Raw genomic sequence first — 17086 nt, 5'->3', positions numbered from 1 at the left:
TAAAAATGTCCACTGTGCATTGATCTGAGACACACCTAAAATGTCACAGAGAGAGAACACAGTCAAAAGACCATTAAAGGCAGTGGACACTATTGGTATTAATTACTCAAAATAATTATTAGCATAAAACCTTTCTTAGTGACGAGTAATGGGGAGAGGTTGATGGTATAAAACATTGTGAAAAACGGCTCCCTCTGAAGTTGCATAGTTTTCGAGAAAGAAGTAATTTTCGAGAAAGTAGTAATTTTCCACGAATTTGATTTCGAGACCTCAGATTTAGAACTTGAGGTCTCGAAATCAACCATCTAAATGCACACAACTTCGTGTGACAAGGGTGTTTTCTTCTTTCATTATTATCTCGCAACTTTGATGACTGATTGAGCTCAAATTTTCACAGGTTAGTTATTTTATGCATATGTTGAGATACACCAACTGTGAAGACTAGTCTTTGACAATTACCAATAGTGCCTACTGCCTTTAAACTAATGGCCCCATAACATGAACAGTTTGGAAACTTGGCATCATGCTTGGAGCTTGCATTTCAGCATATTAATGGCTATTAAATAAGAATGAGGAATTTTGTTGATCAGTTCAACGTTGGTGGACTTAAAATGAAATGAAAGATTTATAGCGAACACCACTAAAACTGGTCTAGCTACATGTACATACGACCCTGATAATAATAATAATAGGCCCCTAATATAGTACCACACATTTCACAAACTCTACTTTGTAGACAAAATCACTACACTAACAATAAGCGAATCAGATTATATTTTATTAATAAAAATTAAAACCATACTTGACTGTTTCTTTCTTTGTGGTCCTCTTCTTGCGTCCACGCTTCCCAAGAGGTTTAGCCGGCTCTGATGTTATCTGTCCATCAGCGCCCTCTATTGGCCCAAGAGAGTCAGGTTGCTGAATGAGCGAGGCGGATAATGCTAAGGCTACCCGGGTTTCTTCATCCAGGGGCCTGATGTAAAACATATAATTCACTGAATCAGTAAATGAGTTATGAGAGTTTTACCTTTTGGTTATTCAGGGATGTGATAGGCTGTTGGAAAAAAAAACCCTGAACTGTAAGTACAAAGCGTGAAAGCTTGCGAGTGCCAAAGCTTGCGAGCGTGAAGCCTGGATACATTTATCTGCAGCCCAACTCTGAAATCTAGGGCATTCATACAGTTTTTATCTTCATGTTTTTACAAACTTTATATTACATATAAAACATCATTGACATACCGATTGTTTCTAAACTATTTTTTTGGTATAAATTGAAATTTTTACTGTAATTTGGCTGTTGGCCACATGTCTAAAAAGAAATAAACCAAACTACATGTATCTATCTAATTGATAACATTCAAATAATTGTTACATCAGGGGTTTCCAAACTGTACTGCTGTTCACAAAATGGAAACAAAACATTGTGACCAACGAGTGTGGCTCTGCATATTTGCAAACTGCACAATGTTCAATCTCACACAAAGTCATGGATGAACACAATGGTAGAATGTTATTTGCACTGATTCAGTTTAACAACTGAATTGCAATAGAATGCAGCTTTTTATGCGCCCTTTGACTGTGCCAGCAATATTTTTTATCCAGGTTTTGGTTTTTTTCCAACAGCTTTTAGAACAATTTGTTTTATACATTGTAAATATTTGTCTCTCCTTAATCAAATGATTCTTAAATAATGTGAAATAGTGTGTTTTTTTCTTATTTTTAATCTCTGTAATAATATTTTCCTGTAATTCGACCTCCGGTCGCCATGGGAATTTGTTTTTAAAATAATAAACCAATAATGAATGAATGAATGAATACAGCATTATACGATCAATATATTTATTTGCTTGTGTTCCCCACCCCCTCTCAGGAGGTGACGAAATCTTAAAAGACATTGTGGTCATAAACATACATACAAATTTGAAAGTTTGTTTGTTCGTTTGTAAACAACAAGTCATAAAATATTGGCTTTGAAGAAAAATAACACACATTGAGCACAGGGCCATCTAGAAACCCAGAGAGCTTGCATCGCTGACCCCAAGAAGTTGCCAAAGGAAAAGAGGGTGTATTCATGCAAACCTAGGAGTGAAAGGATTTTATTTATTCATTTTATTAAAAATCTGATCTATGCACTCATTTACTACTTACACTGCCTCTGTTACAGTCTGATGTTTCCTCTTGCCCTTCCCTCTCGTGGCATTCCTCCCTCTGGCAGCAGGCCTACCCCTTCTGGATCCAGAGGGCCTAGTAGACAAAAGCCAATCCCCTGCGGCAGCTTCCAACACACCAGTACTCTGCTTGCCACCAGGAACAGCATCCAACGTGGTCCCAGCTAAGCCGTCTGTCCTTGTGTTAGCCATCGATGTAAAATTGCTCTCACCAAGCATTGTAGTAGAAGCAACAGGCACTCCCACAACACCGACACGCCCAGTGCTTGTGGTTGCCACGCCTGTTGCGACACCCCTGCTTGAAAAGCCTAGTGTTATGCCCTCTGTTCCAACCGCTGTACCCAGTGGCACCCATGTTTTAGGCACTCCCAAAATGCCAACACACCCAGTGTTTGTTGTGGCCACGCCTGTTGCGACACCCCTGCCCGAAGAGCCCAGGGTTCCAACCATTGTACCCAGTGGCACCCCTGTTCCAACCGTTGTACCCAGTGACACCCCAGTCCCAGCGGAAACCGAGAGTGCTATTGCACCTGTACCCTGGGCTGGGTGTAGTTCAGATGCCCCTTCCTGTATCCTCACTAAGGTAATCAGCTGCTTGGGCTTTACGTTGTTCTCTCTGGCACACTTCTTGAGATGAGATTCCCTCGTCTACAGACAATAGAAGAAACAAGTTAACCCAAACTAAATTCAAACTGAAACTTTACTGAACCCAAACTGAACCCAAACTGAACCCAAACTGAACCCAAACTGAACCCAAACTAAACCCAAATTCTCCAAAATCTTGGTTTTGCCAATTCTGATGGAGTCATTGAGACAAAGAAAAACTGCCTCAAGAATCGCTAACATGTACGTACATGAGCAACAAATACAATATGGCTGATCTTACTGTACCAATGTAAATCCAACACAAGCAGACAGGTGCAAAATATTAATTATAACTATCATACATGTACATGTAGCTCATAACTTTAATAGTACGAGTCAATTTAGTAATGGCCCACATTTATATATTGTTGGTACACCCACATGTGTTTGTCTGTCCTTGTTGTCCCTCGTCTTTGTCTTTTTTTTCCTACGTCCATGTTACAATACCTTGGTTGTGCTACATGTACATGTATACTAAATGTTTGTCCGTCCATAGGTAAGGGTACAAAAGCATTCTCTTTTAACCTTATACCTAAATGTTGCCTTGAAATTGCTGCTTAATATTGAAACATCGTGTATAATAATAATAATAATTTGGGGGGGCTAATCATCCTTACTCGCAGCTAAGAGCTGAATTGCGAAGGACGCGGCTACAACGTGTTCGAGAAGCAGGCATGCAAGGGCGCATTCAGCTGCCAGCCGTATCAACCCATTATGACCACGGAGCACAGCCAAGATCAAAAGTGTTTGATTTTTCCTGAGGGAGGAAAACCGGATAGTCAGGAAAACCCTCGTGGCACAGCAGAGAACCAACGCACAACTCAACTCACATATGGCCCCGACCGGGAATCAAACCGGGGTCACCTTGGTGAGAGGCGAGTGCTTTACGCACAAGCCAACCGTGCCCCCCTCATATTGTACCTAATATCATATCCATATATACTGTACTGCTTTTGTAATTTCGACATAAATGTGCATTAGTGTATTGTATGACAGCATTGAAATAAATGTTACTGAATTGAAATATTTAAATGTACAATGTATAGACGATGTGACCTATAATTACATTCAAACCGCCCTCTTTTGACAAAACACTATATACGTCATGTTTGGCCGGGCACTGAGTTGCGTAGTCATAGTAAGATTGCATACACTTTCTAGCTGGCTGCCAAAACACAAAGGTTTTGCCCGGCGGTATGCGCGCGAATCATGTTATGGTTTTCGTGTGACGTCAGAGGTCACATCGTCTATAAAACTTCAGACTGGTATTCTTCATTTTTTAAAGGGCAAGGGCACTAAGGCATTTTCTCCTTGGTAAAGGCCAGCTACATATGAAAACATCTACTGAAGCATTTTAACGACACCAAGGCAATGACCAGGGGTCATCGAGGCAATCGCCTCCATTGCCTCCGTGAAGTACTATGTATAAGGGTTGCATTTTCGATGGTGAAAGAGATGTAAACAAAAATTGGTTGGCAAAGTCAGGCAAATTAACTTTTAATGGATTGTCATGAACAGTGAAATTATACAATTCAGCTTTTACATCCAAGCATTGCAAATATATTCAAGGACAGTTTTTGTTGGTACTGTACCTTCTTAGTTTTGAAATGTTTTCCACAGATGGGACAGTCTGGGATATTCATTGAGGCTGGTTGCGGTCTACTGTTGTCTATCACATCTGGAGGCTCAATTTTCTCTAGATTATCGATGCACCTGTCATATCATTCGACAAATCAAAGAACAACAAATTTAGCTATTAAAGGCAGTGGACACTATTATACACATACATTGTATTGACTGGCAATGAGGTAACTAGTGTACATCTAGTCCCCCGAGGGACTTTGAGGACCAGAAGAGGGACCTATATCCCGAGGCCGAAGGAAATAGGCCCCTCTTCTGGTCACTCAGGCCCGAGGGGGAAAGACGTACACTAGTTACTGAATTATGCCAGTCAATATGTGTTTTATAACACAGCTCGGTCTTAAATGTCAAATAAGAACAGAAATCTGGAAAAGAAAGGAAGTTTTGTAGTTGTAGTTCACGGTTCAGGTCAAGAGAGGGCACTGTAACTGGGCACTATTTTCAAAGACTAGTGCCCGCTTGGGTACTAGTTCCTGCAAAACACGCGCGCGTGATCACTAGACTATTAGTTCATCCCACGTGACCGTGTTTCAGCCACCCAGAATACAGAACAAGCAAGATGTGTGTTATAATGGTAATTAGTCAAAATAATTATTTAGCATTTAAACATTACTTGGTAACGAGTAATAGGGAGAGGTTGATAGTACGTATAAAACATTGTGAGAAGTACGGCTCCCTCTGAAGGAAAGTAGTTTTTGAGAAAGAAGTAATTTTCCATGAAGTTGATTTCAAGACCTCAGAATTATTATCTCGCAACTTCGACGACCAATTGAGCTAAAAATTTTCACAGGTTTGTTATTCATGCATATTGTCATGATTGTTGAGATTCACCAAGAGAGAAGACTGGTCTTAGACAATTACCAATAGTGTCCAGTGTATTTAACATTTCACTTCATGTACGTATGTAAATATTTCTTACAGCCTTCCAAAAGGAAATCATATATTTGTTTTTTGGAACCATTTGATGGTTTTAAAAACAGACATGTAGGCCTACAATCAACCTAACTTGTGAAAATGTCATTTCAAAAGGTGGTCGCGTTTTTGAGATAATATTACCAACAAATCCAAGCTACTAATGTATGTACATACATCATGTACATGTACATGTGTATGTCTTTGCAATACTTTGGTGGGAAAAAAACAAACTACTTTGTTTTTGTCCATAACCAATCATTTTGTAATGATTCTCAAAATGTACTGTTGGAAGCTGGCGTAATGTACTTCTAACCAAGCAAGTTTTCCAAACATTGCCATTAATATTCAGAGTGCATTCATGTACGTTAGCTCGTTCAGAGGTACTTGGACCGAGCGAACATAAATTGGACCAATGTACCCTGTACACCATCGTCCCACTAACACTAATGGCTTTTTGTTTATTATTTTTCTGTTTTGATATTAATTTGTTAAAAATTCTAGGCATAGTACAAACACTGTGCAACTAGTCAAGTAGAAAATTACACTACTCACAAGGATTTTAAAAACTTGTAGTCATAAGTCTTTTTTATTGCATACATAGTCAGATAGTTGAGGCATATCCTTTACTGTCCTATGAATAAATATACAAATAGGCCTAGTAGGTGTATTTCTTTCCAATGATGGTTGAGGCATTTCTTTAACCATCCTAGGATTAAATAATACATAGTAACTCTGTTTTTTTTCATATGATGGTTGAGTCATTTCCCTAATTATCCTAGGAATAAAAAATACATAGCAACTGTGTTTTTCCTCCTAGGATGGTTGGGGCGTTTCCCTAATCATCCTAGGAATAAAAAAGACACAGTACCCGTGTTGTTTTTCTCCTGGGATGGTTGAGGCATTTCCTCAACCATCCTAGGAATGAAAACTACATGTAAACTGTGTTTTTCCTCTCATGATGTCTGGGGCATTTTCTGATCAACATGTAGATTGAGTTTCGTGTACCCCGGCCGTAAAGTACATACCTGTTAATATGCTGCCCCCTTCTTGTTGAGTTCATGTGTGTGAGTTCTCGTTGGCAGATATGACAGAAGTACGTCTCAGTCTCAGTCAGCAACTCCTCTCGTCTCTTCTCATCTTCACGTTTCTGAAGACGTCGAGCGAGCTCCTCATCGCCGCTGGTATCGTCTGCAATAAATAAATAATATATAAAAACAACAACCGTTGATTCTTATCTAGAGCTCATATCCGTCATTAAGTAACGCTCAAGGCCCTTCGATTTTCAGTATTTCCTGCAAGGTCTGTGGGACTATCATTTGAATTATGAGACCTACATGTACATGTGTTTTACTCCTTTTACATATTACCATATGGTTAACAAGGTGCTGTGGCATAATATGCTGCCAACCACACCACAAACAGGAGAGGCGAAATATTTGATTCAAGTGCACCGGGTTTTTATGTGCGTTACATCCGAAGGACGAACCATCATGGTTAAGTGTTTTGCTTTAAAGGCAGTGGACACTATTGGTAATTGTCAAAGACTAGCCTTCACAGTTGGTGTATCTCAACATCTGCATAAAATAACAAACCTGTGAAAATTTGAGCTCAATCAGTCATCAAAGTTGCGAGATAACAATGAAAGAAAAATAACCCCTTTCACACGAAGTTGCGTTTAGATGGTTGATTTCGAGACCTCAAGTTCTAAATCTGAGGTCTCAAAATCAAATTCGTGGAAAATTACTTCTTTCTCGAAAACCATGGCACTTCAGAGGGAGCCGTTTCTCACAATGTTTTATACTATCAACCTCTCCCCATTACTCGTCACCAAGAAAGGTTTTATACCAATAACTATTTTGAGTAATTACCAATAGTGTCCACTGCCTTTAAGGACACAGGTGTCATGACTGGGACTCAAACCCACACTCTGCTGATCAGAAACACCAGAGCTGGAGTCCATTGTTCTCACCACTAGGCCATGTTACGCCACTAATAAAGCATTAAAGGGAAGGTACACGTTTGGTAATTACTCAAAACAAATATTAACTAAAAACTAACTTGGTAACGATCATTGGAGAGCTGTTGACAGTATAAGGCATTGTGAGAAACGACTCCCTCTGTTTGAGAAAGAGGTAATTTCTCATTAAAATAATAAAAGACTTTTAGCTAGAAGTCTTTTATTCCTACCTGAAACTTTGAAAGCACACAAATTCGTCCAACAAAGGGTTTTTTTTCTTTCATCATTTTCTTGCAACTTTGATGACCATTTTGAGCCCAAATTTTCACAGGCTTGTTATTTTATGCTTATAATGATTGGATACCCCAAGTGGGAACACATGTCTTTAACAATTACCAAACGTGTACAGTGCCTTTAATTCCCAAAATTAGGGTAAATGTTTAATAAGGCACAAAGAGGTGCACTGTTTTTTTCCGGGGGGGGGGGGGGGGTAATCTTGGCTAGTTATGAACTCTTTCAGTTTTAGTGCCTGCTTTTTTTCTTTGCGTTTTGAACACAAAGTGCCCAGCTTTTTTATGTTTTTAAAATTTTGATTAAAAACATTATACTGGTTTAAAACCAGTTTTAAAAACAAGCGATCAAAGATCAAACACCAAGACATACCTGAGTAACCCATGCTTTCACGTGTCTTTGCTGCAAATCGTTGGTGTAGACACTTCTGAGTGTGTTTCTTTAGACTTTCTGCAGTGAAAGTTTCTCCACAAAGTGGACAGTGCCTCTGTGTGGTCCCTTCATCTGGGCACGAGGGTCTGATTTTAGAATCAGGACTCGTTCGTTCAGGGGATGACCCAAGATGGCACGGGTCGTCATTGTTGAGGACTTGTGCTGAATGCGTCGAGATCAAGGATGGCTGCGTGGTGGTGGACTGGACCTCTAGTAAAGTCGCCTCGTTCTTCAAGTCAAGATTCTTTGACTCTCGGGGAAAAGACTCTGTACTCAACTTTGACACATAAACTGAGCATCCTTTGATGGTTGAATCTTTTGGTGTTGAGACATTGGTCGCAGTGTGTCCAGCTTTTCTAGTTTCTGGTTCGCCAGTCTTTTTCGGTCTCTCAACACTTTTTTTGACGCCCTGACAAGCGTCAGTACTACTGCTCAACTCGGACAGAGCTGTGGCTTTTGAGGGTCTGTTTTGTTTAGGTCTGCTAAGGGCACTCCCAATCCTTCGTTTGCCTTTCGATGCGATGATCAACCCTCGTACAACGGGTTCCTTGAAGTCGCTGCTCTGGTTCAAAGTGGTCTCACCTAAAATAGCTTTGATCACCTCCCTTGGTGCCTTTGATTTGGCCTGGCGACTCGCTGCGCGGCGTAGAGAAAGCTTGCCTCTTCGTGTCGCCGCCGATGTCTTGGACCTCTTAGAAACATTTCCCACCTCTTCGGAGGTGCCTCCAGAGCTTGCCTCTCCAGATTCGCTGCACCTACTCTCAGCAGTCGCCTCATGCAGAGAGGGTACCCCATCTGTTAATAGAGACTCTGAGTGCTTTTGAGTTGATGGATTGTGCTGTGGATGTCCTCTGGATGTGATTCTGTTTCCCTGGGCACGTTCCCCTTGAGGCACCTCTGTCATGACGGTAACTTCAAAATCGCAACGGAGATCACTCCCTTCAGGTCAAAACAGACTGAGAATCGTACGCACACTGTACCTCCGCTTCAATGTAAAAAAGAGTCTGAGAAAGCGTCCTTTCGCTTCAATGTAAATTAAGCAATAAGGCAAATCAGGTTTTTATTCCTATAGCTTCTACATGTAGTTTGATGATGCTGAGTGTACTATTGGTCATGCAGTCTACAATCTGGACATAATCACATAAACAGAGTTTTCACTTCCAAACGAAGTTCACTCCCTTCAGGTCAAAACAGTCTGAGAAACCTTTGCTTCTATTAAGCTGTGAGGCAAATCAGGTTTATGCCTTTTGGACTTCTATATCTTCTAGTTTGATGAGGTTGTTACTTTGGGTCACGCAGTTAAAGTCTGGGCGTAATCACTATAATCTGGGCGTAATCACATGCAGAGCTCTACAATCTGGGCGTAATCACATGCAGCTACAATCTGGGCAAAATCACTATAATCTCGGTGTAGTCAGATGCAGCTACAATCTGGGCAAAATCACTATAATCTCGGTGTAGTCAGATGCAGCTACAATCTAAGCGTAATCACTCCAATCTGGGCGTAATCACATGCAGCTACAATCTGGGCGTAATCACATGCAGAGCCCTACAATCTTGGCGTAATCACATCAGCTACAATCTGGGCGTAATCACATCCATCTACAATCTGGGCGCAATCACATAATCAGAGTTTTCACTTCAAAAACATCCCTTCATTTGTAGATTGTCAAATGTTCAATACTATACAGCAATCATGCATGCTCAGCGTTCCAGCAAATATACATCTTTTAAAAGCAATTTACAGCTGATGAAGTCCAATCAATCAGAGACCCATCTTGAAGACTTCAGTCCGAGGTTTCACTACGGTTTGACGTCATCCTTGGATTTCCTCTTCTCTTCGATGATGTGAGCCCTCTGCTCGTTGACGCGGTTCTTGTGAGCCATCATCTCGCCAAAGTTCTCATTGTCTTCCTGTTGGTGTTTACGGTGAAGCTCCTCAGTATCTGGCATGAACTTCTGTCTGTCGAAGGAGAGGACGGAAATGATAAGCAAGTAGAAACTTTGAAAAGGCATCGAACAATATTGGTAATTACTCACTATAACTGTTAGCATAAAAACCTACGTACTTGGTAACAAGCAATGGAGAGCTGTTGATAGTATAAAACGTTGTGAGAAATGGCTCCCTCTGATGTAGTTTAGTTTTTGAGAAAGAGGTAATTTCTCACTCAAATATTAAAAGACTTCAAATCAAGTAAAGCCTGAAGCCTTTTATGAGGCATCTGTAACACAAACTTATGCAACAAGGGTGTTTTTTCTTTCATAATTCTCTTGCAACTTCGATGACCAATTGAGTCACGACTTTCACATTCAACTGTATGCTGAGATCTACATACACCAAGTGAGAAGACTGGTCTTTGACAATTACCGTCATGTTTTGATGTGTTAAAAACTGTCCAGTGCCTTTAAAGACATTGGACACTATTGGTAATTGTCAAAGACCAGTCTTCTCAATTGGTGTATCTCGACATAATATGTATATAATAACAAACCTGTGAAAATTTGAGCTCCATTGGTCGTCGAAGTTGCGAGATAATAATGGAAGAACTAGACAGCGAAGCTGCCATGGCGAGCTGCCGATCGCCAGATAGAACCAATGACTGACAGAAAAACCAATCATTTGATCAACTGATGGTCACAGGGGTGGAGACATTGACAAGTATGAAGTTAAGACCATTTAAGGTTTTCATCTTTTCATATTATCTACATGTAAGCAGCAAGTTGAAGTTTTAAATCTGTACATCATTGCAATAAAGAGTGATGACCATTTAAAGGGACACGTTGCCTTTTCCAGAAGAATAGTTTCAATTCAGTACATCGATGCAATAAGAAGTTATGACCATTTAAGGTTTTCATTGTTTCAGCTCATTCAACTGGAACCATTGATGCACTCTTTGAATTTTATCTTTTCATATATCTATACGACAGAAGCAATGTATTAAGTTTCAATTCAGTACATCGTTGCAATAAGAAGTTATGACCATTTAAGGTTTTCATTGTTTCAGCTCATTCAACTGGAACCATTGATGCACTCTTTGAATTTTATCTTTTCATATGTATCTATACGACAGAAGCAATGTATTAAGTTTCAAGTCAGTACATCGTTGCAATAAGAAGTTATGACTATTTAAGGTTTTCATTGTTTCAGCTCATTCAACTGGAACCATTGATGCACTCTTTGAATTTTATCTTTTCATATGTATCTATACGACAGAAGCAATGTATTAAGTTTCAAGTCAGTACATTGTTGCAATAAGAAGTTATGACTAAGGTTTTCATTGTTTCAGCTCATTCAACTGGAACCATTGATGCACTCTTTGAATTCTATCTTTTCATATGTATCTATACGACAGAAGCAATATTTGACTTAAGTTTCAAGTCAGTACATCATTGCAATCAGGAGTTATGATCATTTTGTTTTTTTTCATTGTTTCAGCTCATTCAACTGGAACCAGTGACAGAGAGATTGATTTTTGTTTAAACAAATTATTTCAAAACTTTAAGATTTAAGTTTGAGTTTGTTTCTTTAAAATCCAGATGTCAATGTTTGACTTTGAGCCTGAAAAAAAAACTTTAACATTTTTTGTATTCCAAAAACTTTACCATTTTTTTTATTCCAAAAACTTTAACATTTTCTTATTCTAAAAACTTCAACATTATTGGAAAACATAGCTAAAAACTACAACAAATGACTGGCAAGTATATATAACAATCTCACTTAGGCTTGTACATACCAAAAACAACTCAACTCAAAGACTGAAACTTAAACCAAAAACTTTAACATTTCCACTGAGTGCGGACGGCCGGACGGACAAAATCGGTATTACATAGGCTCGCATACTGCTAAAGCAGCTCGCCAAAAAACACCCTTGTCACACGAAGTTGCTTTCATTGCTTGATTTCGAAACCTCAAATTCTAAATCTGAGGTCTCTAAATCAAATTTGTGGAAAATTACTTCTTTCTCGAAAACTATGTTACTTTAGAAGGAGCCGTTTCTCACAGTGTTTTAACAACCTCTCCCCATTCCTTGATACCAAGTAATGTTTTATGTTAATAATTGTTTTGAGTAATTAACAATAGTGTCCACTGTCTTTAAAGACAATAACTATGTACACAGATGGAAAAGCAAATGCCCGATTAACGCAGACATGACTTTCTTGAACACCCTGTTCCTCTATTTGTGTACAGCGCATGAACTCTTGGTTATTGTATGCTCAACTTTCCCAGTAAACAATCCTGGCAAAGATCACTGAAACTCATGCTCAGTATGCTCCCATATTCCAGGAATTATTGTGGAATTTAAAATTAGAGCTTCCACGATGACGAAAGAACGTACATGTAAGGCTGACATGACACCAATGTTGTACATACATACTTGGCATGGGATGTACATATATGTATGTGTGTACATGTTTGGGACTCCTGCCTCCGGCATGCCTAGCCCTACAGTGTAGTTGGCCACAGTTTAAAAATAATTTTAAAATCTACAACATTTTTTACCAGATCGATAGACGATTCGTGGCTATCAGTTTACCATAATGAAAGTTGTCTATAGAGGACGTATTGACAACGAAAAAAAGTAACAATAATATTAATAATGGGGCTTGGCTTTCGATAATGTCAAAATTTTGAAAAAGGAATACAGCGCCCCAGTAACTGGGTCTTCATCCATGTGACATCACACCAGCTTTGTGCATTGTGTGGCTTTTATTTTATTTATCTTTTTAATTTTATTATGATTATTATCGGTCATACGTAACATACATTCCCATACGACCAATAACGACAAAACTTCAGCACCGCATACCATAGACACAGTAACTGGGTCTAGACTCTAGTCCAGTTATTTATCATGTTTAAATACGATGTTGGTCACTTCGTACCCAAGTCACTTTGTAATCAAGTCACTTCGTACCCATATTGTTGTACCCAAGTCACTTCCTACCCAAGTCATTTCGTACCAGAGTCACTTCGTACCCGAGTCACTTCGTACCCCAATTGTCTGACTCTGGCAGAAGTGGCCGGCCTTCATTATTTTCTTTCATGTGGACATCGACACTGATTATATTTCACGGTAATTAAATGTTCCTCACTAACCTTTGTAAAAAAAAGTGTCCAGTTATTATTATGATTGGTGAATTACTGTTCTTCACTTTGACGCAATTTTCTCATGGAGCCATGGGCTCCGTTTTTGACTTGTCCAACGGAGAATGGTACGCATTGAGGGCATATTTTACACTAATTTTCCTCTGTAAATTATTATGTTTTTTTGTTTTTTTTAACTCTCCTAAAAAGTGAATGTTTTAATTACTGATAACCAGTGCTGATAACAAAAACGAGTCCCCAACTTTGGTTTGAAACAACCCTGAAGGTTTGTTTCAAATCGTTTCCTTCGTCTCTACTCCATGGTCTCAACAACCGTATAAATCATTCACGCATGACGTGACTTGGGTACGAAGTGACTTGGGTAAGAAGTGACTTGGGTACGAAGTGACTTGGGTAAGAAGTGACTTGGGTACGAATAGCCCCACTTGTGTGGCCAAGGATAGCTGAATCCTTAGCCACACGTCCACATAATTTCCTCATGCAGCTAAGGATTTCTAGCGCGCTATCTACGAGCCACCCGGCATTATAAACCGGCTGAATGTGTTCACATAAACTCTAAGCTTGCTTTGTGTGTATTGAAAAGTTAAACAAATAACATTTTAAAAAGAAATTTTTAACGATAACTTTGCTACCTTTCGCCGACTCTAATTTCATTCAGCCGAGCTGTGGGCCTGTGAGGGCTTGATTACAAATCAACGGCTGTTTTATGTGAATTAAGCTTGTGTACTAAATACCCAAGCTTAATTCACATAAAACAGCCGTTGATTTGTATTCGCGCCCTCACGGACTGGCCCACAGCTTGGCAGGCCGATGACATCATGCTGATTCGCATATTCCAAGATGGTCGTGATTCGATGAAATTAGAGTCGGCGAAAGGTAGCAAAGTTATCGTTAAAAATTTCTTTTTAAAATGTTATTTGTTTAACTTTTCAATACACACAAAGCAAGCTAAGAGTTATGTGAACACATTCAGCCGGTTTATAATGCCGGGTGGCTCAAAGATAGCGCGTCAGAATTTTTTTTAGTCCTTAGCTGCATGAGGAAATGACGTGGACATGTGGCTAAGGAATCAGCTATCCTTGGCCCCACAAGTGGGGCTAGGCTAGGGTACGAAGTGACTTGAAGTGACCGACATTCTTTAAATAATTATTGGTGTTTTTAATAATAATCTCATAGTCATAGCCAAAGAACTAAAAATGGAGTGTAGGGACAATGATTGAGGGAGCAGCGCAGTCAAGACCACCATAGACCTAAAATTGTTTGCGTTTTTCCCCATTACTAGTCAGCTACTCTGTATATCTGTCAATTATGCACAAAAACAGTTACACTTACAGTTATGAGTTAGTAGTTACACATGTACTGTAGGCCTATGTACATGTAAATGGCTTGGCGTATCAACAATACTTACACGTACATGTAGGTCTTTCTGAAATTCGAGGCTTATAAATTTGAAAACCTACAACTGAGTTTTGTTTATGTAACTTTAATTTCAAAACATTTCAGTTTCGTGGTTTTGACTTCTCTTCTGTTCTGCTGCAAACAAAACATGACAAACGAAGTTGTTGTACAAATTAATAAGATTAAGAAACGAATGTTTGACACTCACCTGAACACGAAAGCCGTTGTAAATCCAGCAAGAACACTTCCAAAAACAATTGGAAACCTCCACTTTGTCAAACTAGAAAACCTAGACATTGTAGAGTCTCAGAATTCCCACGAAATTACACAGAAATAAATTGTACGTATCTCTTCTGCATGCCTTTTGCCGGTTTGAACACCGTTAATAAGAATAGTCAGGTAACCTGTTGTACTATTCGCAGTAAAGTGAGCTTTGTGGAAGTGGTAACAAGACACACACAAAAACGTGTTTATAGAGGGCGCTCGACCTAATTAATGGTCTGCATCCGTTGGGGTGCCTGGATTTGTTCTGAAGCCCCGTATAGCACACACTTTCTTTACAATTATTACGGAACCCAAGTCCTGTTTCGAAAACGGCCAAAGCATTGGGAATATTATAATAAACTCAAAGAGTTATTAATTTTGAGTCAACCTTTAGTTAGTCGAGCGCCCTCTTTATTAATTTGTATGAGGCACGTTTGTTTTTGTTTGTATGAAAGATACGACTTTAAAGGGAGCCATTATAGAAACTTTGATTGGCTATAACTTTCCCGCTTGTTTCTTGGTCCTTCCCTAATTACCTTTACCTTTTTTTGTATTACTATATCTGTGGATAATGTATTTGTTTGTACTTGTTTATGATTTTAAGGAAGGTCCGGTTTGGATCCACCCTACTCAGTAGGCCTATATAAATATACGGCATGACACCGTCAGATTTTGTGTGTTTTATTGATTTATATGCCCCTACTTGATTATAAAGATAATCAGACCGTATTGTCATGTCACGACCAAACAACATTTTTAGGAAAATAATATAGAAGAAAACCAACACACAACAAAGAAGAATTTTTCTATAGAGATAAAACTGTCATAGGATAAACAAAAATACAAAAATGTTTGTTTGTTTGTTTGTTTATTTGAATGATCGTCCCATCAAGAGAACTCGGCAAACTCCCACAAAGGGATATAAACACCAAGCTGGCAACAGCCAATCTCCTTCATACAAACATTTGCCGTCTATGATTATGAATTGCATAATCCAGAAATTGTGATCCAGTAACTAGAAAGAAAATAAATTCTAGTCATTGTGTAATCAGCGGTTAGCTGTGGGATTCGAACCCGGCAACCTTGTGATTTTAACAGTATACCAATAACAGGCCTGTTAATTTGTTTTTGTTGGGCCATTGCAGTCTTTCCTTTAAAGGTGAACTCCAATCTGAGCTGGAACACAGTTCAAGGCTGCGGGCACCAACGGTCAGGGCCCTATTACATAAAGCCCGTAAGCACAAAAATTTGCTTAGCATGAATTTTCTTCCTTGATAAAACCAAGATTACCAACCAATCTAGATTACCATCCAATCTAGTTTAGCTTGTTGCACTGCTTGCATTCAGCTGTTGTTTGCTTATCCTGAAAATCACGTAGAAATTTGGATGGTAATCCTGCTCTTATAGGAAGAAATTTCACGCTGCACAAACTGTTGTGTTTACAGACTTTATGAAATTGGGCCCAGGCAAGGAGAACTTTGCCTCTTGCTTCTGTAAACTTTGAGGCCTTGAAATTTCCATTTCGGGAAGCTGATCAACTTATGTGCCCAAATATAGAGTGCTGTATCATTCAAAGAGTAAAAACAAGCCAACAACCGGTATAGGGTGACAATTTCCGATGTTTTCCTGTTAAAATGTGAAGACAATAAGCCATACCTCAAAAAGGCTTATTGTATGTTTTTAGCTGTGATTTATCAAGGAGACTATTAATTAAAAAAAATAGCAAGTTAAAGGCAGTGGACACTATATTGGTAATCACTCAAAATATTTATTAGCATAAAACCCGACGTAACGAGTAATGTGGAGAGGTTGGTAGTATAAAACATTGTGAAAAACGGCTCCCTCTGAAGTGACGTAGTTTTCGAGAAAGAAGTAATATTGTCCACGAATTCGATTTCGAGAACTCAGACGTAGATTTTGAGGTCTCGAAATCAAGCATCCGAAAGCGCACAACTTCTCGTGACAATGTTTTCTTTCTTTCATTATTATCTCGCAACATCGACGACCAATGAGCTCAAATTTTCACAGGTGTGATATTTTGTGCATATGTTGAGTTACACCAAGTGTGAAGACTGGTTTTTTACAATTATCAATAGTGTCTAGTGTCTTTAAAGTGAGCGTATTTCGTTTGGTACTCACACTTAAAATTATTATTGGCATTAAAACACTTTTTGTAGAAGCATACAACAGCGGTTATATATAGTATAAAGCGATAGTATAAAGCATTTTTGTTAACAGTTATGTGGTTATATAAATGAAGAAGAAAAA

The 17086-nt window shown here is 39.0% G+C and overlaps 1 protein-coding gene across 2 annotated transcripts in view; it reads right to left on the bottom strand.

The window, feature by feature from the left end:
- The window catches only part of LOC139935892 (uncharacterized), a 99416-nt gene extending 84502 nt beyond the window's left edge, over positions 1 to 14914 (bottom strand). For both annotated transcript variants that reach the window (XM_071930510.1, XM_071930509.1), the window contains exons 1-6: positions 14763 to 14914; positions 7990 to 10012; positions 6395 to 6557; positions 4406 to 4526; positions 2149 to 2816; positions 803 to 973 (exon numbers count right to left, since the gene is read on the bottom strand). In XM_071930510.1, the coding sequence (XP_071786611.1) occupies positions 803 to 973; positions 2149 to 2816; positions 4406 to 4526; positions 6395 to 6557; positions 7990 to 8953 (2087 nt within the window). In that variant the 5' untranslated portion in view covers positions 8954 to 10012; positions 14763 to 14914. The remainder of the gene's footprint in view (positions 1 to 802; positions 974 to 2148; positions 2817 to 4405; positions 4527 to 6394; positions 6558 to 7989; positions 10013 to 14762) is intronic.
- Between the last annotated feature and the right edge of the window lie 2172 nt (positions 14915 to 17086).

This window comes from Asterias amurensis, chromosome 4, assembly GCF_032118995.1.
Source record: "Asterias amurensis chromosome 4, ASM3211899v1".
Lineage (NCBI taxonomy): Eukaryota > Metazoa > Echinodermata > Asteroidea > Forcipulatida > Asteriidae > Asterias > Asterias amurensis.
The sequence above is the reverse complement of the archived record's forward strand: the minus strand, read 5'-3'. Positions and strand labels throughout refer to the sequence as shown.